We start from the raw sequence: 23,304 nt of genomic DNA, 5'->3' as shown, positions 1-23,304 counted from the left end.
AGGCTTCTAAAGCCTGATCAAACTACTATTAATAAAATGTTAAAATACATTAGAGTTAGAAGAATAATACTCAAAGGTATTTCCCCATATTTTATTAACAGACTACAACTGTAGTGAGTATTCAAAATCCCTTGCTTTCATTTAATGAACATTTATTGAGTACCTATTATGTCAGACCATGTGATAGGTTCTGAGAATTCATCAAGGAAAATGGAAAAAAAAAAAAAGGAAGAAAACCATAGCTCTGTGCTCAAACAGCTGACAGCTAGATTAGTAAAGGACTGGACAGGAAATCAAAAGGAATCTGCAAAGAAGTAACACCTGGTGTGAGACTTAAAGAATTCTACCTAGCAAGACCCATAGGAGAGAGAGATCCTGAGAATGTGAATAAGAGAGAATTGGCTGAAAGGGAAATATTAACCTCAGATTATCAAAGTATACAAAATCTCTTTCAAAAATTGATCCAAGTTAGAAAACATCCTGAAGTTTTACTGATAGGCTTTACAAAATAAAGTCAGCAAGTATGTTCTAGAACAGTTCAGATCATGTGCATCATGTTTTTATTTTTTTAACCAGGGATTGAACCGGGGGTGCTTAACCACTAAGCCACATCCCCAGCCTTTTTTATTTTGATACAGGATCCTACTAAGTTGCTTAGAGCCTTGATAAATTGCTGAGACTGGCTTTGAACTTGGGATCCTCCTGCCTCAGCTTCCTGAACCACTGGGATTACAGGCAGGCATCACTGTACCCAGCTAAAAGAAATATCCTAAGGAGAACATTTTCTGGTTACATAAACATAAATTCAATCATATCTCAGAATAGATGAATATATCAACCACTTAATGTTAACTATAAGTCTGACTGGATAACTTGCCATTACTAACATTTGAATTTTGTTGGTTATCCTTCTTAATCTTTACCCTGGTAAATGAGATAAGGATTCTGGTTTCTTTCCCTTTAAACTAACAAAAGCATGAGATATAAACAACTTTAATTTTTCTACTATGTTATATACCTAATATGTGTCTGTTCTCAAAATACCTGTAAGAGATAATACACTTTGAGAGGACAGAGGACAGATTGATTTAATTTTTTTGGTAGGTACCCAGTGCAGTTCAGGTGTAATAAGGTACCTTCAAAAGCATTTTTTTTTAAATAACAGCAATATCATTCTAGTAGTTGTTCTAGTACAGCTACTATTTATGGCTATGATATATAGATGGTTTTCAGCTTATGATGGTTCGACTTAAGGTTTTATTACTTTACCAAAGTGCAAAAGAATATGCATGCAGTAGAACTCTGAATTCTGATTAGGAGTCATCTTTAACTGTTTAAAAATGGTACTAAATTAGTAATTAGCACCTCCTTCCGGAAGGTCCATTATAAGGCATGGCCACCTAAAAGACAGTCTTAACTACTTTCTCACTCACATCTGACCTGAGGCATATTTATTGGGTATAAACTTTCAGTAGAAGAACAGGTACAGAGAAAATGGCAACCACAAAAGACTATATGGTATTGACTTTAGGGCTTTATGAATCTAATAGAGTGAATCCATTTCTACAGCAAAACAAAAACAAAACTCTAAAGGAGCACTTACTGTTTAATGATACCATCTAGACCAGTGGTTCCTAATCTGAGGTACCCAAAATTTTAAGGATTTTTCAAAGTGTAGAATTCTTCATACATGTGATTATTTCCCCCTTTAAAAAATGTCTAAGGAAAGCCATTCACTCCAGGAAAAAGGTACAGCTGTTAATAAAACTTTTAATTTTAAACTCATTTCTCGTGGTTGTACATGACGTGGAGTTCACTGGTAGTGTATTCATATATAAACATAGAAGAGTTATGTCTGATTCACAAGCAGAATTTTTTTTTAAGGTGGTACAAAAACTGTAAAATTAGTCCTGGGTATAGGAGGTTGGAAGATGATCATAACAAAGTTTCCGGTGGCTCATTTCCCATCACTTTCCCAGACCACTGTCTTCTCTCTAAGGCAGTCTAGGAAGAAGTAGCCTTGGGCTTCAACAACACATCTAACAGGAGGCCAGAAGAGGTCACCGGAGAGCAGCACTAGGCACCTATTATCCTACCCTCTGGGTTAGGTCCAGCACATTCTAGGTCTCTGTTTACCCAAAAATCAGCAACCAAGAAAACACGACAAATCATTATATTCAATTCTTCACTTTTGACACAATCTGAGATGACTTTTAAGACTGCTTCAAGTTAAGATTGCTTAACTTTTAAAAACTGGTTTGAAGAAGGAAACAAATTCTCCTCTGAAGTTATAAAAGACAAGTTTTTAGATCCCAGAATTCCTTGAAAAGAACAATCACAATAAAAATGGCAGTGCCTTGATATTGACATAAAAAATCCTGTTTTCTTTCAGACAGTTATCCATTATTTTTGAAAAACATAAATTGCAGGTGTAAAATTTTCTTATTTAAATATACTCAATATTGGATGATTTTTGTAAGTTAAAAAAAATGTGGTTGGCTATTAGGACCTCATCAAGTGCTACCAAGTCAGCTTCTACATTAATTCTAAAACAAGCCAGAACAGAAAAATTAAACATATTTTTGAATGTTTTAAATATTTAAATGGGGCTGGGGATGTGACTCAAGCAGTAGCGCGCTCGCCTGGCATGCGTGAGGCCCGGGTTCAATCCTCAGCACCACATGCAAACGAAGATGTTGTGTCCACTGAGAACTAAAAAATAAATATTAAAAAAAAATTTCTCTCTCTCTCTCTTAAAAAAATAAATATTTAAATATGTATTTTTTCTTTTATATTCAGGGATGTATAAATCAAATAGAAATTTCTTCTCCTCCCAAATAGAGTGGAAGAATTAGAAGGAAAAAGTCTAGATAGACTTTTAAATACCAGTTCCTATGGTTTTACATGTCTCTGTTAGGTACCTCCTTCCTGGAAGGTCCATTATAAGGCATGGCATCTAAAAGCCAGACTTAACTACTTTCCTGGCTGACCTAAGGTATATTTACTGGGTATAAACTTGTAGTATGATACCAGGCAGAGAGGTAACAGTGACCACAAGAGACTATATGGTACTGACTTTAGGGCTTCATGAATCTAATGGAGGGAATCCATAAAATTAGAAAATGCTAAGAGGAGAACTAAAAGTAAGTGGATATGTTCAACAGATTATAGAAAGGTCCAAGTTCCCTTGATCACCCCTCTAATTGCTCCTAAGGAAGATTAACTTTCAGCCAAAGTGCTACAGACAATATGAAAGTTTGCAGAAGGTAACTTTGGAAATAACAGATGCCTATTAACCACTGCAGGTGTGTCAAAAAACAGAAACAGGTTTTGCAAAGTTGAAGCCATCAATTGAATTAAACCCTAATAGTTTAGTACTATTCCATTTAAATACACTAACAGTTCTGATATTAGCTTATTGTTTTTGTTAAATTAAAATTTCTCTGGCCTATCTATATAGAAAGATAAAAACTAAATTCCTATTTATAAAGTTTTGAATTGAATGGTATAAAATTAAATACAAAAATGCATTTTAAGTGCAAAGTATCCTTCTACTGTTGCCAGAAAATAACTAACAAAAGAGAGTTAAATAATTTCACAGCCATATTTTCTCACTCTTCTTCACTGGGAACACAGTCATTTGCATGGCATAATAAGCTGTAAATTATAAACATTTTACATAGGCTGCTACAAAGAGAAGTCTGCCAGCTTCTACTATATTGGACAGTGTTCAAGTGATTAACTACAGCTTTGGAAAGAAGGGGTAGAAACTTATTTTGCACCTCAGTTTGTTGGTTCTTTTTGCACAGCCTCTAAAAATATGTACCATCATTATTTGCAATAAATATGAAAGTAATTACATATATATACACACATATATATGGACAGAGGGGGGAGGAAGCATGCACGTGTGTGCACTGTGTGTGTGTGGTGGGGAAGGGGGTGTAAATCCATGTTCCATATTACTGCTGGATACAAATTACCCATGGACAGTAGAAAATCTTGTAGGTACATAATCATCCAAGTGTTGCCTTAAAATGATGTCTCCGATGAGTATAAATAATAATTTTAATATAAAATTTGTAGCATTGAGCATTTTAGAACTAATAACAAATGACATATATTTTGCTCTTCAACTATAAAAGAAATACATTAGGCAGAACATCTACTTAGCTCAGAAGTTGATTTTAAAAAATGGTTCCTATATCAAAGAAAGAATACAGGTATTAATATTCTATAACAGATAAAGAATAATCAGTGAAAGGAAATGTGCAGCAAAAGAGATATGACCTACAAACATTAAAGTTTTTTCTTAATTTTTAAAGATGTACATAGCCTACCATGATCCATATTCAATCCCAGAAGGAAATTTTGTTTAAAATAAATCAAGAATAATACACAAGAGCACTGAAGTAACCATTATGATATTAGGGCTTTGGAGACCTACTTTATTGAGAAAACATGTACATAAACCAGTCATTACAAAACAATAATCGTTTTAAGAATTCATAGAAAAAGTTTGGAATTTGGTCTTTACCAAACTATACAACTCAATATCATCAAACTCAGAACTTAAAAATTCATGCTCAGTGCTGTGGATGGATGTTGAGTTGAGTAAGAAAGTATACTTAGAACACTTAATCCAGAGGCTCTCTAATCTTGAAAAGAACATGGATTCTACATCAAATAGGGTTTGAATTCCAATTCTGCCTTTATTAGCAATATAAATTAAGTTACTAAATTTGTTTAAACCTGTTTCCCCTCAAAAGTCTTTTCTTAACCATGTTGTGAGGAATAAATGAGTTAACATATATAAAGAACATGGACTAGTACTAGACTTATAGAAAACCCTAAATGTGTTAACTATATTAATTATATTTCTGTATTATTATTCTACATATTAACTATATTTCTATATTATAGTCAGTTTTGTACCCAGCAGATGCTCAACAAATGTTTCCTGAATGAATCAATCAATAAGCAAATGAACAAATCTAGCACAGTGAAAAAATAGGCAAATAAATCACTTTAAGATGGTTAAGAAGTGCCTAGAAGTTTTGAAATATAATAGAGGGTTCAGTGATGGGAAAGGTGCAAGGGTGAAAGATGACTATGACAGGCCCTGACCTCTTGAAGACTTACTTGACCTATTTCATTACGAAAACATGTACATAAATCAGTCATTACAAAACAATAATTGTTTTAAGAATTCACAGAATATTCCCTCTAGGTTATGGCTTTTCCTAGGATATGTGAATCCTCTATCATCATGAGTAAATTATGTTTAACTTTAAGGCTAAAACTGAGGAGTTGAGAGGTGGGACTAGGACTCACATTATTTCCTCACCATCTTGGTAAAAGCCTCTTCATGCCTCTTCTGGCATTCTGCATTCATTGAAGTCTTTGGCATTTTTTATCAGCTCTGCTCTCCTGGTTAAATTCAAGCATGTGAAACCCGCCCTGTACTATCTATTTCTACTCAAGTTGACCTCCACAGTACTCTATGAAACCTACTCTTAGGCATTACTGAAACATCCGTTCAGAACTGTTCCACCTCTGAAATCTTCAAGCATTCTATTCTCTAACTACAACCTCCTAACTTCTCAGCTGTCTCACTGCATTACTAATTCTGCTCTTACAATCTGACTCATAATGACCTCCAGTTCCTTGATTATTATTTTGCCCCCCATTTTGGGCCCCCTCAGCTGCATTTCCTATCTGATCAAGCCTAGGCAGTTACAAAAGATCAGCTATGCTCTTGCAAGTACCCTTTTCTAAGATGGGCAAAGAGAATCCCACACCATGCTTCTTACTCTAGGAACTGGCTGTTGCTATGTTAAGGAATATATACTTAATCCTGTAGGGAATGGAATACAAATAAAGTATTTAAGATCTTCTACTCCATGTAAAAACTTGAGAAAAGGAGGCAATAGGGAAAACAAAGACTCAAAACAGGAAACATTGACTCAAAATACTAGCAAATTGGGCTGGGGATGTGGCTCAAGCGGTAGCCCGCTCGCCTGGCATGCGTGCGGCCCGGGTTCGATCCTCAGCACCACATACCAACAAAGATGTTGTGTCCGCCGAGAACTAAAAAATAAATATTAAAAATTCTCTCTCTGTCTCTCTCTCTCTCTCTCTCCTCTCTCACTCTCTCTTTAAAAAAAAAAAAAATACTAGCAAATTCAGAGAGCAAGGATGCCAGGGATAGAGGTAACTATCCAAGAATCTGCCCTCTTTGCCTTTATTATCTGTGCTAACCAACTATGCAGTCTTTAAGAGCATAGTGAGAAAAGACTTCCTCAGGCACCAAACCACCTATAGATGCCAATTCTGACCTAGCATCTTGTATGAGGGGAGTTATGGATTACTTGTCTTTAGATAACCAAGGAATTGACTATGGATATGGGTCAGTTGGTGGACCCAGTGGTGAACACAGATATAGCTCTAGCAATGAAATTCTAGAAATTGTATCAATAGCATCAGGAATGCATAAATTATTTCCTTACCTTGCCGTTGAAGTTAAAGATATTTCTTATTCATATTTACATTTTCCTCAATGTGCAGTCCTGCACCTTGCAGACAGAAGATGGTCAGGATAAGTCATATTAGATATGTACAAAGATATACATACCATTAAAGTGATAATGTTGTCCACATTAGTGGTCATATTACTTAAGCTCCTGGTATGAAACCCATTATCACCTCCATTTTATAGATGAGCAGAGTTAAGTTATTTGCTTAAGGTCAAATAACTAATGCGTTACAGATTTGAAACAACCCAGTTCTCTGGCACTTCACTTGTGTCTCTATTACAACACACTGTTTCCTAATATGGGTGCCCTGAGTTTGGGCCCAAAGGATCAGTGTTAAGTTATGAAGCTATAGAGCAGACTGCCACTGGATTTTTTTTTTTTTTTTTAAGATGGGGTTTTGCTATATTGCCCAAGCTGGTCTCAAACTTGTGATTCTTCTTATTCATCCTTCCAAGTAGTTGGGATTGGAGGCACACACCACATTAGACAATTTAAGTGACTAAAGGTCTTCTATCACAAAGAACTAACATTTGCTGATGAATGTCAAGAATTTAAGCACTGTTTAAGAGTTAGAATAGAGACTGGACACTCACTTTGGCTTTTTATTAGTCAACTTAACACCCTCCTTAAAGAAAAAAAAGATCTTAAAAAAGTTTACCATTAATAAAACAATTTAAGCAGTTTTTTTTTCTGTGATGTAGTCAGGCAGGCTAATCTATATCATGTTATTTATATACAATAAACTAACTCTCAGCTGAGTAGATTAGTAGCTTAGCCCACCTACTTTTTGCTGTTAATTATACTTGTTTTGTAAGAGGCTGATCTTATTTTGTGTTTTTCTAAAAGCTCTGGTGAAGTAATGACTTCTGATGTACAGTACATTGAACATAAAGAGCCTTCCCCTTCTTGCTCAACATATAATTGCTGCATTTGTGCATGCTGTGTAAGTTGAAAATAACAATAAAAAGTTAATGAAGAAAATAAGTACTGTTTGTAATGAATTAGTAATATTGCTAGATTTGTGTATGGAGTTTATTTTTATTGTTGTAAGTGGAATACAATCAATAGGAATTACAAAACCAAAATGCTTATGCTTTCATTTCTTGAGATCTGTAGAGTAGCTGAGATATCTTTTGAAATTATTTTCAACAGCTGACACTAAGTTCAATTATTTAGCATAATCATTCAAAAATCAGTCAATATACACTCCTCACTTTTAAGGTTTTTATAGTACAATACAATAAAATTTTTATATAGGTTTTCATTGTTTTACAAGTACAAAATAATTTTGAGATAATTTAAAATATACAAAATAATATAAATGCATTCTTTATTTAAAAACTAAAACATTACAAATAAAGTTCCCTTTGATTATTTCCTTATATTTGCTCCCAAACCATCCCTTCCCTATGCTTCCCAACCACTGTTGTTATCAGGTGAGCAAGCTTTCTTTCAGACTCTTCTATGCAATTACACGTTATCTTAAATACAACAACCAACATATCTATTTTTTGAATGTTACATATTTCTATATTGCTTCTTTCATATTTATGTAATTGAGCCCTAAATAACTAATATTATCAATGTGTTCCTACTAAGTCTAATTTCTTTTTTAAAAATATTTTTTAGTTGTAAGTGGACACAAAATCTTTTAAAATTGTATTTATTAATTTTTATGTGGTGCTGAAAATTGAACCCAGTGTCTCACAAGTGCTAGGCAAGCACACTCTACCACTGAGCCACAACTCCTGCCCTAAGTCTCATTTCTTAAGATATTTTTTGATCTGATCAATGCCCAAGGGAAACACTGTTTGGCATTTTTTAATACTAGACAACACGAATGTGCCTAGTGAAGATGAGGATTGATAGTCACAGCCTATTGTTAATATAATTAGAAGTCATCAGTTGCTAACTAGTACCATATTAAAATGATAAATTATGGAGTATAATATTTACAGCTGAGGCCAAGTCCAGCCAAAATTTACAAGTTTATAGGGAGATAACAACAACAGCAAAAACCCTCCTCTCTTTCACAGCTATTTATATTCTCTACCTCCCTTTCTCAGATTATTTCACATAGGCCTCTAAACACTCTACATCTACTTCCTTTAACACCAAGTTAGATTAATTTTCACTTAAGGAATAAGTAATGTTAAGATCCGTAGCTTGATTTTTTTCTAGATCTGACATATTTATAATGCATTTTGTGAAAACTTCTTAAAGCCCAATGATTACCTAAGAATTTATACCATTAATTTAATCTTAATTAGTTGAATAATACACTAAGTTTAGTGAGCACAATTGTTAAGAAATTAATGGTAATTAAACATAGATGGTAAAATATCACTTGGCTTTATCCTTGCTTTTCTTAATTAGAAAAAAAAATCTACAGTTTATACATTTTCATAGGATCATAGGATCAAAGAGGCCAAAAGATAAAAGTTCAATTCATACTAGAGACTCTAGGACTCTTATTCTAATAGCAGGATGTACTTTCTAAGCTACCAACTTTTCATGTCCTTTGTCTGTTTGTGTCATATTATCTTTTCTTCCTAATTTATAAGATCTTACTGATTTGTAGGTTAAAACTTGGCCCTTGGTCATGTATATTGCAGAATTTTGTAATTTTGGCATTTGTCTTTTGACTTTATAGGAACTTTTTCCATTGAAGAAATTATTGCTTGTGCATTCAAATATGTTAATCTTATCCTTTATAATTTCAGACCTCTTTAGAAAGGTCTTCCCTGCTCCAAAATTAAATACTACTAGCAATAAGAAGTCAGTCATGATCAAATAGTCACCAATTGCCACCTGTGTGCTGGATAGTATATGATCCTCTGTGCTGTTTAATAGCACATAAAGACACAGTCTTCTATTACCCATATTTCAAACAAATATAAAAATTTTCAATCTATAATGCTATTTCTGTGTGTGTGAATGTGTCTCAATGTATGCTAGGGATTGAATTCAGGACTATGAGCATCTTAAGCAAGTGAGTGACATCCCCAGCCCCTTCAATTTTATTCTTACTCATCAGCTCACGTGCCACCCAGAAGTCACATAAGTACTAGGATGAAAGTGTTTGTTTACAAATAAAATTGCCATGATTTAACATGTCATTCTGTATTCTGGACCAGGCTATCTAAAAGTAGAAATACTAACAATCACTTTATTTATGACATATTGACTTTTCATTCTCACATGTTCAAATTACATTTGAACTGATCTTTAAAGAAAAAGAGCAAGATTAGCAAGAAGAAGGCGGCAACACTTCCCTAAATGAACATATGTGTCCCAGGGCATTGCGGATCTGTAATTAAATTTAGTGGTCTTGCCTCAAAATTGGCAGGTGTGCCTTGAGTTTCCATGTGGCCCAGTGAGTTGCTCTGTTTCAACTCTGACAGTAGTGGGTACACCACCCCTAAAGTGGTCTTCACAGTAGCTTATTCTCCTCCCTCTGCTGCTTCCAGGAAATGGAATGAAGGACAATATAAACCCAGAATAGTCTAAGAACTACTAGAAAAACTTCAAGCCTTATAGATACCAGAAAGGAACCACAGATAATACACGGGAGTAAAGAAATTGTAGTAAAAGAAAGAATAGGTTCAAACATGAAGGAAAAATAAAATAAAATTTAAAAAATCAAGAAAATAAATGTTTAGTGCAATTTAAGAATTCCACTAGCAAGGTGTAGTGTTATGTAGGATATCACTTTGGACCAAGCAAGGTAGGAAAAAAAAATCTCAGGTAGGAAAAAAAAATCACTTGATATTCCACAATTTTTTTTATGTTGGATTGTTTTTTGTGATATTTCACTAATACTTTTCCTTTCTTTAAATGTCATGTTACAGGCTGGGATTGTGGCTCAGTGGTACAGCACTTGCCTCACATGTGTGATATGCTGGGTTTGATCCTCAGCACCACACACAAAAATAAACAAAATAAAATTAGAAGAAAAAGACACATTATTATATATAATACTTTACATAATAACATGGTTTACATAATAACTTGTCTTAAAAGGTAAAACATATGATTCAAATGTTTGTTTTGGTTTAGAACATTTATGTTATACCTAAGATCCAGTCATCCAAAGATTCAAATGAACATGATGTCCAAGGCACTGGTCAACAAAGGTACACAAAGCCAAGTACCTGCCCTGAAAGAGTGATGGATCTCATGAAAGACACAGAGCAACATGACAGGGATCTGGAATAACAAGAGGCAATGCTTACTAAACACAGTCTCCATAACAGGTACTGTTCAAAGTGTTTTAAATATTATACCTTCTTCTTTTGGGGTGGGGGATATGGGAATGAATCCATGGGTGCTTAAGTACTGAGCCACATCCCCAGCCCTTTTTTTGCATTTTATTTAGGGACTGGGTCTCACTGAGTTGTTTAGTGCCTTGATAAGTTGCTGAGGCTGGCTATGAACTCATGTTCCTCCTGCCTCAGCCTCCCAAGTCACTGGGATTACAGGTATTAGCTACCATGCCCAGCATTTTATACCTTCTTTAATCTGCCCAACAGAACTTTGAAGCAGAGAGACTAACTTGTCCTAACTTGTCTAGGGTCACACAACTAATAAGTGATGGAATAAGGATTTGAACTCAGGCAACTTAAAATCAGTATGACATATTTCTTTCTCTACTTGATCACTTCATGTTGGGACCTCAGAAAGCCAGTTCACTTTTATGATCCTGTTTTCTCATTGGTGAAAGTGTATTTCTACCTCACAAAATTCCCATTAGGATTCAAAGTTAGGTACTCTGAAATAAAATAATATTTACCGAACTTCTGCAGGATTCCATAAGATGCACTGCTGAGAGTAGTTAAAGGGTTCTGAAGTCAAATAATCAGGAAAGGACATATCTTCTTAGAGGTTCAGGATGTACACCAAATGTACATAACTCCTGAGAATTCTGAAATGAAGAAACCTTTTTAACTGTTATTTACCTGACATTCCCATGCTTATTTGACAATGGGACTTTTTGTTTGAATGCACACAATTAGACCTTAACTCTGGGCCAGACTTGGGGAAATTTGGCGGAAAAAAAGAGTATGAAATCAGAGGACCTAATGGGTCTGAGAATAGTTCAATTTTTATCCAATCTTTCAGGCAAAAATCCCTCAGCCCTCCTCCAAATCCGTGTTTTCCTTCTCAACTCTTGCCTAACTCACTGGCTGATTTTCTATCTTTTGGACATCCGTTCTCAGGATCATCTTCTAAGCATCAGCTAATTATGTTTCATAGCACAGATATATTAATGCAGCTAAGGTATTCATTTGTTTTTTCCGTGTTCAGGGTTGAAGCACTGCCTCATCCCCTATATGCTAGGCATGTACTGGGAAATGTACTTCCCGTCCTTACTCATTTAATTCTTAAAAAAATCATTCTCTGAAGTACATGCTGAAGCATGAAGCAGCTAGTCCATGGTGCAGTCTATTTTCAGATTCCAAGTCTATTCTCTGTCTCTTGAATGGCTCCCCACTGTTTCTCCACAATAGAGCCCTGATTTCAACAATCTGATTTCAATTTTTCTTTCCTATCTCATCTCTTCTTCTCTATTCCCTACTATGTGAGTTTGCTAGGATTGTGAGGAAAAATTCTGTTCTAGGCAGGCTTCTCTCCTTGGCTTATAGATGGCCATCTTTAGTTCACAGGGCATCCTCCCTGTATATAAGTGTGTCTGTGATCAGACTTTCCCTTTTTATAAGGACTCCAGTTACACTGGATTAGGTCCTATTCTGATGGCCTCATTTTAACTTGAGTACCTCTATAAAAAAATCTATTTCCAAAGGTCACATTGTGAGTTACTAGGGTATAGGGATACAGTTATCTTTCATCTTAAATGTGTCACTTCCAAGATTATATGCTTAAGGAATATTACAAATGCAAGATTTTTATGGTCAGAAAATAGTATCACTTCTACTCATACTCTATTGCCTACATCTCAGTCATAAGACCCAGATAATACCGGGAGTACCTAGCTGGGTACACAGGAAATATACTTGTTACAGTCTCTTTTGCCACAGTGAAGGTGTTGGGAAATTTCAGGGAATGAAGGTAGAAGGAAAATATTCTTAGTTTGTGGTCTGTTTTCAAATGCTAGTTATACAAGATAAAACTGAGCCAGTTCTTGTAAAGCAACTGAGAAAGTTGGACCACTAGTCAAAAAAATTCACCTGAATTTCTTTAAAATTTCTATTTCTAATGTAATAATCATGTTAATTAGAAAAGTTTATTTTTGATACCATGTATTTTATATTATAATGACCTTATCTTTTGTACAAAAATAAAAATATTCTACATTAATAGAATGGGAAATAGTATGCATTTTTCCCAATTATGGCTAGGGATACTTGAAATTTTAGTAATACTTTTTTTGAGTGGCTTTACAATCAATATTTTAAAAGTTAGGGTTGGTAAAATAAACCCTAAACTAATGGTCTTCTCGGTAAAAGGCTATGGTGGATATTTATAGTACATTTTTATAAATGTGGTTCTCTTGACTGTTTTTCAAAGTGTAGTTATTACAGTTTAGCCTAACTTATACCCCTCTTGGCCACTATGTGACAAGTCACTAGACACATCCACAGCACCAGCTATATCCTTAGGCCAAACAAAAGAAAACACCTCACTTTTGGGCCCTTAGGTGATTTACTAAGGGCCCATTAGTTGACATCAAAGTCAAGTTTATGAGAGAAAAAGGCCAACAATGTAAATCCCAATAGTTTGGAAGTGAATTAAAAAGCTCCCAAATCAGTACTTCTCTCAAATGTTAAATAATTCACTGTGGCATTATAGATACAAGCCTCCAGCAAAAGTTACATTACACTTGAACAATTAAGGAAGCAGAAACCAAACAAATGACTTCAGGGGTAGAGAAACAAATTAATGGTTTCTCAAAGTACCAAATTACTTTTTCACATTAACAAGTGTGTAAAACAACCAAACACACCAATGGCTTACTAGATTAAGTTTGATTATAGAAAATAGCCTGGAACTATATGCAGAACTATTCCCTAAATGTATAGGGAATTCTATATACTTCAGTATAAAACTTACTTATGTTATTTGGAAAATTTTTATGTCCATAATATATACCTTCTTTTTCACAAAGTTCTTTTACTCAGATTGCTCAAATTACAACCATCATCTACCAATTTATGTTATGGGAAGGATCAGAAGCAATGTAATTGTTTTTTAGAGACTGGATAAGAAATCAGAAACATGGGGTAACATCACAGTGTACATATAGATTAAAAACCCCTCAAGGGTAGATGACTACACACTTTAGAATAAAAACAGGATTTTAATCCAACTCTACCACTTTCTACTTAAAAAATTTTCAACAAGTTTTAACTTGAGTAATGGTTATCTCTTCTATAAAATGAGGATGATTCACTTACGCAACCAATAAATACTGTATCGAGCAGTACTTTCCAAAGGTTATTAAAGATAATTGCTGGTATTCGTTATATATGTGTAGTTACCCAAATAATACAAGTAGATACAAGATGATAAGCGATATAAAGGATGTTAGGTGATATGAGGTTCATTTGCTTTCCAAGGATCAAAGGCTATTAGTATTCATTCTAAATTTTTATGTATTTTCTCCTATAACCCCAACAAATCTGAACCACGAGTTTCTACAAAGTTTAAAGGCTAAAATGTTGAGCTCTGATTCCAGTAGGTATCAGGGAAGAATGTACATATATTAAAGATTTCCCAAGCTGCCTTCAATTTGTAAGTTTTTCAAGACATTTTGTGTGAGGGGGAGAGGGTGCTAGGGATCAAACCCTGGGTCTCGCACATGCAAGTGCTCTACCACTGAGCTACATCCCCAGTCTTTTTTATTTTTATTATGAGACAAGGTCTAAGTTGTCCAGGCTAGACTTGAACTTTTGATCCCCCTGACTCAGCCTCTGGTAGGTGGAATTATAGACAAGCATCACTGAACCCAGCTTTTAAGACATTCTTATACTAAGATCGTTTTTGTCATACCAATTTAATAACTAGTATTAATAACTTGTAGAGGTAAAATAAATTATTTGAAAGAGAACAGAAAGATGGAAAAACACAAGAGATTTAGAGAGAAGAGATCCAGAAGTAGAACTTCGCTTTCCCCATTTGCCAGCTATGTCACCTGAAAAAGTCTAAAGTTTTAAAAATCTGTTTTCTCAAGAGAAAAATGAGTATAACAACTCTTAGCTATTGAATATTATAAGGATTAAATGATAACTGTCATAAGAATAATTAGTAACCTGAAAGCATAAAACAAATATAAATTATTTCCAAATGAGTAAGAACTGAAAGTGATCTCCAGATACCCTTTCTAGGGATGACACTTATATGGACAAATAATGACAGATGTGTAAAATGATACTGGCCAAAGGAGTGGTCATTTTTAGCCTCTCCAGTAATTTTCTTTGCTTGCTTATTAATGAGGAAGGGTCATTGGACTTCACACATGGCAAGTAATAGTCATCTCTAAATAGTATACAAGAAAATATTTATGGATAAGACTGCTAGAAATAACAAAAAATCATAGATATGTATTGATTTTACAATAAATAAACAAGGTCAATTAGCCATAAGTCAGAGTTTCTAGAAATGCTTCTTTTTGTGAGAAAAACTTCCTTGTCATCATGTTTTTAGGGTGGTTTTAACTTCACATGCCAAAGTTTACTCGCAGATTGTTACTTCTGTACAGGCTGTTAACCCAATGTCAAGCATATTGTTAGGATTAAATTAAATTATTGCTGATATACTCTTACTAAAAATATATGCAGTTTTTAAAAAAAAACAAAGTTAAAAATTTTAAATTTATTTTATATGCAGAAAAAATGAGTGAAACATGTTTATTAATTTAAAAAAATGTATAAGATATAAAAATTTCTCATTGTAGTAACCTAGTAAAAACCCTTTTTTGGGGCTGGGGTTGTAGTTCAGTAGTAGAGCGCTTGCTTGCCTCACATGCAGGAACTGGGTTCAATTCTCAGTACTGCGTATAAAAAAATAAATAAAGGTCCACTGACAACTGAACAAATATTAAAAAAAAACCTCAAAATCAAATAGAAAGGATAGCACTAAAGTAGACTATTTCTCCTAAAATGGGAGTAGCATTAGTCTTTATACAATTAGATAGCACTCTGAGTAGGTTTAAAAATCACAAATCTTCAATTAGGTGACACAGGCATCTCTACAGAGATGCAGCAGTCCATTATGGGGAGAGGGGGGTATTGAGAAGAACATTTTAAATGCTCAAGGTAGAAATGAAAGCATTTGATACAAATGTGTGGCGAAATTTACGAGAGGTATACATGGAGCTGGCCAAGACTATCAGACTCATTAGGAACAGCAAAAATCCATTTTTAGAAACCTACAATATATTTTACTCTGTCTCTGAATCAGAGAATGACAAAGGGCTAAACAGTGATTTCCACTGACCACTATTCAGTAAAAGAAAACACAATCTAGAGAACAATGTTGGAAGAGTTATTTCTTCTTACCATGAGTAGATCCCACTGACTGTGTCATAGTTCTGTGAAGTGTTCACTCCGCTGGGCCCAGCTGCTTTCGAAATAAGCAGCACCACCAAGCCCCTCAACTGGAGGTTATGACGGCTGTCATGCACAAGTCCCCTGCCAACAAGTAAAGGGAAAAGAGGATTAATATACCTTCACAGGATCAGTCAGACCGAGTTAGAAAACTGCTATGAGTATATCTAAATTTTAAAACTGGTCATTGGGATTTATTGAAAAGAAAGGGATGGGGAGGAAGGAATTTAATTGAGAAAGCAGGTAACATAGAAACAACCATAGAAATCCATGTCTGGTTTTTAAAAGTGATACTTGAAAGTTATAAGGCTTGATGATCTAGTTCTCTCTGGATCTTTCTACTATCTATTTCCTTCCTTCCTTCCTTCCTTCCTTCCTTCCTTCCTTCCTTCCTTCCTTCCTTCCTTCCTCCCTCCCTCCCTCCCTCCCTCTCTTCCTCTTTTGTTGTTGTTGTTGTTGCTGATGAACTCAGGTATAGTATGTATGCTAGGTAAGTGCTCTACAGGAAGCCATAGTTTAAAGTGTTTTGGTAGTTGATGGCAATTGTAATAGAAACTGTATGGCTTGGATGAAGCAATACTATTTGGTGATGATAGTAATGAGAGAGAATGGTAAAAAAAATTATTTGTCTTCATGGTAGAAAAGAAGTTCAGAGAATGAAAGGATTAAAAAAAATCCAAATGACTTAAAAATGCATTTAAGTAAATAGAAATGAATGTCATCAGCAAAAATCTTGTCTATTAATAGGAAAGCATCATCATTCTAGGCAATAATAAGGCTTTAATTTAGGATGTCATATTTCTTTTGTTATGAGGATTGAACTTTTATAATTTCTGCTATAACTGGGGCTAGCAATACTTTCTAGAACACATTTTCTTTTTAAAGTGTTGCAAACGGTTGTCATAAAAGACTAAATGGCATCATTTAAAATGAAAGAAAATGGGCAAAATGTTAAGATAAATTAATAGGTAGAAGAATGCCTTTGTGAGTACTAATCAAATAGATTATGTTATAGCATAAATAAATAGTATACAAGTATAGTTCTTGAATGTGGTAAAAAAGCAATGATAAAAATTAGTATTGTTCATTGAATTAAGACTTAGTTTTGAAAAAAGAATCAATTTAAGTTAATGAAGTTAACATAACCAAAGATAATGAGTTAATCTATTACTTAAAAATCTTTGCCTCTCAAGCTTCTGAACAGAAATTTGTAAGAGGTCCCTTTTTACGCTTCATTAGTTTCAAAATAAGACAAATCAGGTTCTTTGCAAAAGAACAACTTTACCTCTTTTACTGGTATATCTTACCCTTAACCAAACAAGTGATCTTCAGTAATTAGAAAGGTTAGTAATTTTAAAAAAGAAGTTCTCATTTCCTAGGAAAATGAAGTTAAGGTAATCAAATTACATTGCAGCAGAAACAAAATATGAGAAAAGTCCTAAACTCTTTATTATTATGTAACAAGTTGCCTAAATCTTATGGATCCAAATTGTAGGAAGGCTGGAAAGCACCCTGTGGGGAACAAGAAAATGTAAAATAGGGTCTTGTTCTAAATTTGTTTGCTTGGAATTGCAAATTTTAACTAAGGCTATCAAGTCCTCATTTTAGGTATTACCTACAGTGAATCTTTATGCATCCTTTCTTTTATAATATTAAAGAGAAGGTTTAAATAGATCTTTAATTCTAGAAAGGCAAAAGAGGTAGGTAAGGCTTTGTGTGTGGGTGGATATAGATGTGGATGGGTGTTGGGGTTGAGCCTGGTCAGGGAAAGAGGGATATGATGATATAGTAAGAACCCTAGCAGGTGAATTTGGAGACAACACAAACCTAGTCACACTGAGAAACTAGGTCTAGCAACAATTTTGACAACATTTTCTCCAAACTTCTTAGAGATGGAAACCTTCACAGGGGATTAATAATAGCATCAGTAAACATTTATCTAATGCTTTATGTATTTTAACATATCAGGAATTATTCTACATGCTTTACTATATATTAACTAAATTATTTCACAACTCAAACAGGAAAGTACCACAATTATCCTGATTTTATAGATGAGAATGAAGCACACAGAAATATTGAGTGACTTTCCCAAGGTACCATAGCTGATAAGTGGTGGAGCCTTGACAGAGCCAGGCTCTGACCAGGCAAATAGTTAGTTTTAAGGTCTATAGACATTCTTTTTTTTATATATTTATTTTTTAGTTGTAGTTTGATACAATATCATTAATTAATTACCCCAGCCCCTATAGACACTCTTAATCATAATGCAAATAGTGACTCTGTATCTGCTTCATCTCACCGACAAGACTATTTGCTAAATATAATTAGAACAGTAGGCTTTAGAACCAGACAGGCTTATGTCTGAAAAATTCTTTTTGTTATTCACCAGCTGTATTACTTGAAGGCTGTCAACTCTTTTATAAAATGAGAGTAACAATGTCTACTTTCCATACTCATGGTGGGGAAGAGATAACAGGGATAAAGCCTATAACTCTGTGAAGCATATGGTAGGAGATCAAGTTATCAGTAAATTACATTCTCTTTGATGCTTTTTTATGATCTACTTTTTTTTTCAATTCCTTCCTTTCCTTTTACTCCCTGTCTCCTCCCATCTGTCTTCCCCCACTCTACTTGCATATAGAATCTCCTACAAATATTGTTCACTTTTCTCCCTTCCCGAAGGACAAAAGTTACCCCACTCTTCTGTAAGCATCACTATCAATGTACTGAAAAGGTCAGGAAGAAAAACAAATGGATACTAGCTTAAGTTAATTAAATAACTGTTTCTAAAAGCAACTTCTTGACATTCACTTCATTAACACCTTCAAAAACAGTACAGTATACAATAGAATATTACTCAGCATTAAAAGAGAATAAAATCATGGCATTTATAAGTAAATGGGTGGAGGTGGAGAATATCATGTTAAGTGAAGTAATAAGCCAATCCCCCTAAACCAAAGACTGAATGTTTTCTCTGATATGTGGATGCTGATCCATAATGGGGGTTGGGGGGTGGGGACATGGGAGGAATGGAGAAACTTTAGATAGGGCAAAGGAGAGGAAGGGAAAGAAAGGGGGCATAGGGATAGGAAAGATGGTGTAATGAGATGGCATCATTACCCTAAGTATACATATGAAAACACGAATGGTGTGACTCTACTTTGTGTACAACCAGAGACATGAAAAATCTATGTCTACTATGAGAAATGCATTTTGCTGTCATGTATAACAAATCAGAATAAACAATTTTTTTTAAAAAGTACTGAGATAAACTGATGATGCCCACAACTCAAAAATTAGCTCTGATCCTAAAGAAAGTAAGAAATTTTGTTTCTCAGCATAAAAAAGTTCCTGGCATTCTAAATTTAAAAAGATAATATGTTTCATATAATCCAGGTCATATTTTACTGGGAACACTGATCTATCTACTATCAGTGTCTCTCTTTAAGGAGTTACATTCACAAACAGGAGCATATCCAGAAGATAGTAAAATCACATACAAGTTGCAAAAGTTTCAGATTTAAGGACTATGTAAATATTCCGAAATACAAACAAATAAACAAAAAACCCAAATTTGAAACATATGTGGTTAAGCATTTTGAATACCTCAACCTGTATTGCCACATACAATGAATGCTAGCTTAGAGAATGATAAAGTTGGTTTTTCAAATTTATTCAGTCAAAAATGTACTGAATGCTGATTGCATGTCAGGCATGGTACTAAACAGGCAGTGGTGGACATAATGACAAGCAGTGGTGAGCTGTGGTCTCCCTTCTTGTAGATAACAGTCTGAATGAAAAATATCATGATTAAATGCAACATGAATTACTTTTAGGGATGAACAGGGTTATGAGAGCAAGAGACCTCCAGAAGATTTAAAGAAATGAGGGCGATTCCTCAGAAAACTTGGAATGGAATCAACATTTGATCCAGCTACCCCACTCGTTGGTTTATATCCAAAGGACTTAAAGTCAGCATACTACACTGACACAGCCACATCAATGTTTATAGCAGCTCAATTCACAATAGCTAAACTACGGAACTAACCTAAGTACCCTTCAATGGATGAATGGAGAAAGAAACTGTGGTATATAAACACAATGAAATATTATTACTCAATCTTAAAGAAGAATGAAATGATGGTATTTTCTGGTAAATGGATGGAGCTGGAGAATATCATGCTAAGCTAAATAAGCTAAGTCCAAAGAAACAAAGGCTAAATGTTTTCTCTGGTATGCAGATGCTAATTCACAATAAGGGGGGCAGCAAGGGAAGAAAAGAGGTACTTTGGATTAGGTGGAGGGAAGTGTAAAGAAGGCAAACGGTAGGGGGACAGAACGATAGTAGAATGAATCGGACATTATGACCCTATGTGCATATATGATTACACAACTGGTATAATACCACATTGTGTACAACCAGAAGAATGAGAAGTTATGCTCCATTTATGTATGATGCATCAAAATGCATCTATTGTCATGATTAACATGATTAACTAGAACAAATTTTTAAAAAATCTTCAAAAAAAAAAAAAAAGAGGATGTGGGAAGAGACAGGTAAGAGGAATGTATTTACAGCCCAAGAATGGGCATATCCCTGGCTGAGAACATTGTATGAAATAAGGTTAGAGACAGATAGGGATTGGACCACATAGGTTGAACAGACTTTAGTAACAGTTTTGCTCTTCATCCAAAGAGTAATACAAAGAAACAACACCATTTTATTAAACATAATCAGATATTTTTAAAAAAATCATCCTCTCCAAATCCTCTCTCCTCAGTGTAGAAAAACCACTTGGCTAGAGAAGAGAGGAGGAAACCAAGTGGGTGTGAGAATCCAGATAGAAGGCTTTTACCATACTCAATGAGAAACATGGGCCAACTTGGTGGACATCTTGAGATGTCTAACCCTAAAATAACATTTGATTCAATTCAAATAGACATTGCGTGCTCCACTGTCCTAGAATTACATTATGTAGATATATCAGTAATTTTAAATAATCTTATTCTGAAAGCCTGTAAGCTGACTATTGAGGGGAAAATACTTCTTTCAAAATTCTACTCCAGATCTATAACAGATGAACATATCCTAATAACTAGGCAATTTCGTGGCCATAAAGATTGAGTAGGTAAAACTTCAGGCAAGCCAGCTCCATTCCCTTCTCACATTATGCTTTCCATGGCTGACTGCGATGCTCGTGCCTCATCATATCTTTCCACACTATTAACCATTTTTCTTCCTTAACTCAATCCTGTAAGTATCTCAAGTCCTCAAATCACTTCTATGGCACTTTTTCAAATATCCTCTCAAATTTCATTTCAACACAAACGTACAAAGTATGAGGGGAACACAATGAAATATGAGCTGTAAGAAAACAGCTATAATAGTAAACTCATAATATATTTGAATATGTGCTTAATATTATAAAGAAAAGGTAACAAAGACAGTAGAGTAACAAACAGGTTATCAGTACACAGAGGAAAAAAGAAAATTCCTTATTGCTGGAGGTGCCCTTATGGTAGAAACTGAAACATGGTCAAATTTCCTTGAGTAGAGAATATAAGATGGGATGGTGCTAGAGATACTGGAATGGAAAAAGGGTTATTTCAGGAGTAAGAAACAGGATAAGCAGTGACAAGGAGAAGAGAGAAAAGGTTCAAAAGCTGTGGAGCTATCCATTCAGGTAATACGTGCAGGTGAATAAGCCCATGAAAAGATAGTCTAAAGAACAAAGGGACTAGGCTTGGGTCTGCAGGCAATCTGGAGGCACGGATGGTTTGTCAGCAAGACAATGGTGTGATTAGAACTAAACACTAAACCTGGTATTCTGGGCCTAATACCATTTACTCTGGCAGTAGAATGCAGGAGGTATACTGGCACCACCTCCTCCACAGAAAATCTTAACTAAGCTTATCCAAAAATCTTCACCATAATTGATTTTAGGACTATCAGCAGAAGAGTCTCTACAAAAGAATTCAATGTAAGTAAACTTCCTATTTTCCTGTTGTCTATTTTACTTGGCCACCGGCCTGGAAGAAATCAGCACTCCAGATGCTGAACGCTCCTTTACTAGTTTTTCACAAACATTTATCCAGTATAGTAGTTTGTAAAAGTGTGTTTGCAAACGCAAAATGTGATTTTAAAAAGACAGAGCCTTTAACAAGGGCTCTGGCCTTGAGCTGGGGCTTCACAGAGATGTCTACATTTTTAAGATAAGTTACCAATTGGGGTCCATGGTAACAGCTGGCAGGGGGAGGAAAGAAAGGGGAGAAGAAGCTCTCCCCTTGTCAGGTGTTGTCCTTGAAGGGTTAACTTGCCCAAAACAGTGAAAGAAAAAGCTGCTTTTATGTGAACTTCTGCAGACTGGGAACTCTGTCCCCCACCTTACCCACTGGGCATAAAGTTCTAAAACTACCTGAACTCGGAATTCAGACAATTAATTGATTACAGTGAAAGTTTTACCCTCTGAACCTGGCTGCAGCCAAATAAAACTGTTTTCCTGCTATCTTTGGTGCCTTGCCTCATCTGTCCCCTACAACAGAGGGAAGGAGAGAAGATTAGTTAGGAGGAGCCTGGTCCAGTAGCCCAGGTGGGAGGTAATGAGGGCTTAAATTAAGGTAGTGGCAACAGGGATGGAGAAGAAAAGCTGAAGGATGGCAGCAGCATGGAGATGGGACAGGCTGTTCTTGCCGACTGACTGGGGAAGGGAGGAACTGGCAAGGGATGGAGAAGCAAAGGAAAGGCAAGGGCTGAATTTAAAATTCAAACTTGTTTGTTGGAGGTGATGATGCTGCAGTTAGTAGAGAAAGAAGAGGAGCTAATGGGGAAATAATGAGTTCAGTTTTGGACATGGTAACTTTGAATGCAAGGACTTCCAGATGGAGATACCCAGCAGGCAGCTGGAAATGCTATGGATATAGATTTGGGAAGCATCTTCACAGAAGTGATGGCTAAACGGTAGGAATTGATGGATGAGTTTCTGAGGAGGAAGAGAAGAGAAAAGGGAAAACAGGGAATGAAGGGGGACAGGAGAGATAAAAAGGGAAAGAAAAGAAAGAAAGAGAAAAGAACCTTGGAGAATTCCTATGCTCAGGGGACTAAGGAAGGGTGAGTAACAACACAAAGGAATTCATTACTTCTATAAACAGATAAAAGGGTATCCAAGACACAGATAAAGAAGCTTGTACATACCGGGGCA

At 35.1% G+C, this 23,304-nt stretch overlaps 1 protein-coding gene across 2 annotated transcripts in view; it reads right to left on the bottom strand.

Moving 5' to 3' along the window:
- Positions 1-23,304, bottom strand: part of Pdss2 (decaprenyl diphosphate synthase subunit 2) — a 260,626-nt gene that overhangs the window by 138,304 nt on the left and 99,018 nt on the right. For both annotated transcript variants that reach the window (XM_078019537.1, XM_078019538.1), the window contains one exon: positions 16,055-16,186. In XM_078019537.1, the coding sequence (XP_077875663.1) occupies positions 16,055-16,186 (132 nt within the window). The remainder of the gene's footprint in view (positions 1-16,054; positions 16,187-23,304) is intronic.

Source organism: Ictidomys tridecemlineatus, chromosome 8 (assembly GCF_052094955.1).
Source record: "Ictidomys tridecemlineatus isolate mIctTri1 chromosome 8, mIctTri1.hap1, whole genome shotgun sequence".
In the NCBI taxonomy this organism is placed as follows: domain Eukaryota; kingdom Metazoa; phylum Chordata; class Mammalia; order Rodentia; family Sciuridae; genus Ictidomys; species Ictidomys tridecemlineatus.
Note: the sequence above shows the minus strand (reverse complement) of the source record. Positions and strands in the feature narration are given on the sequence as shown.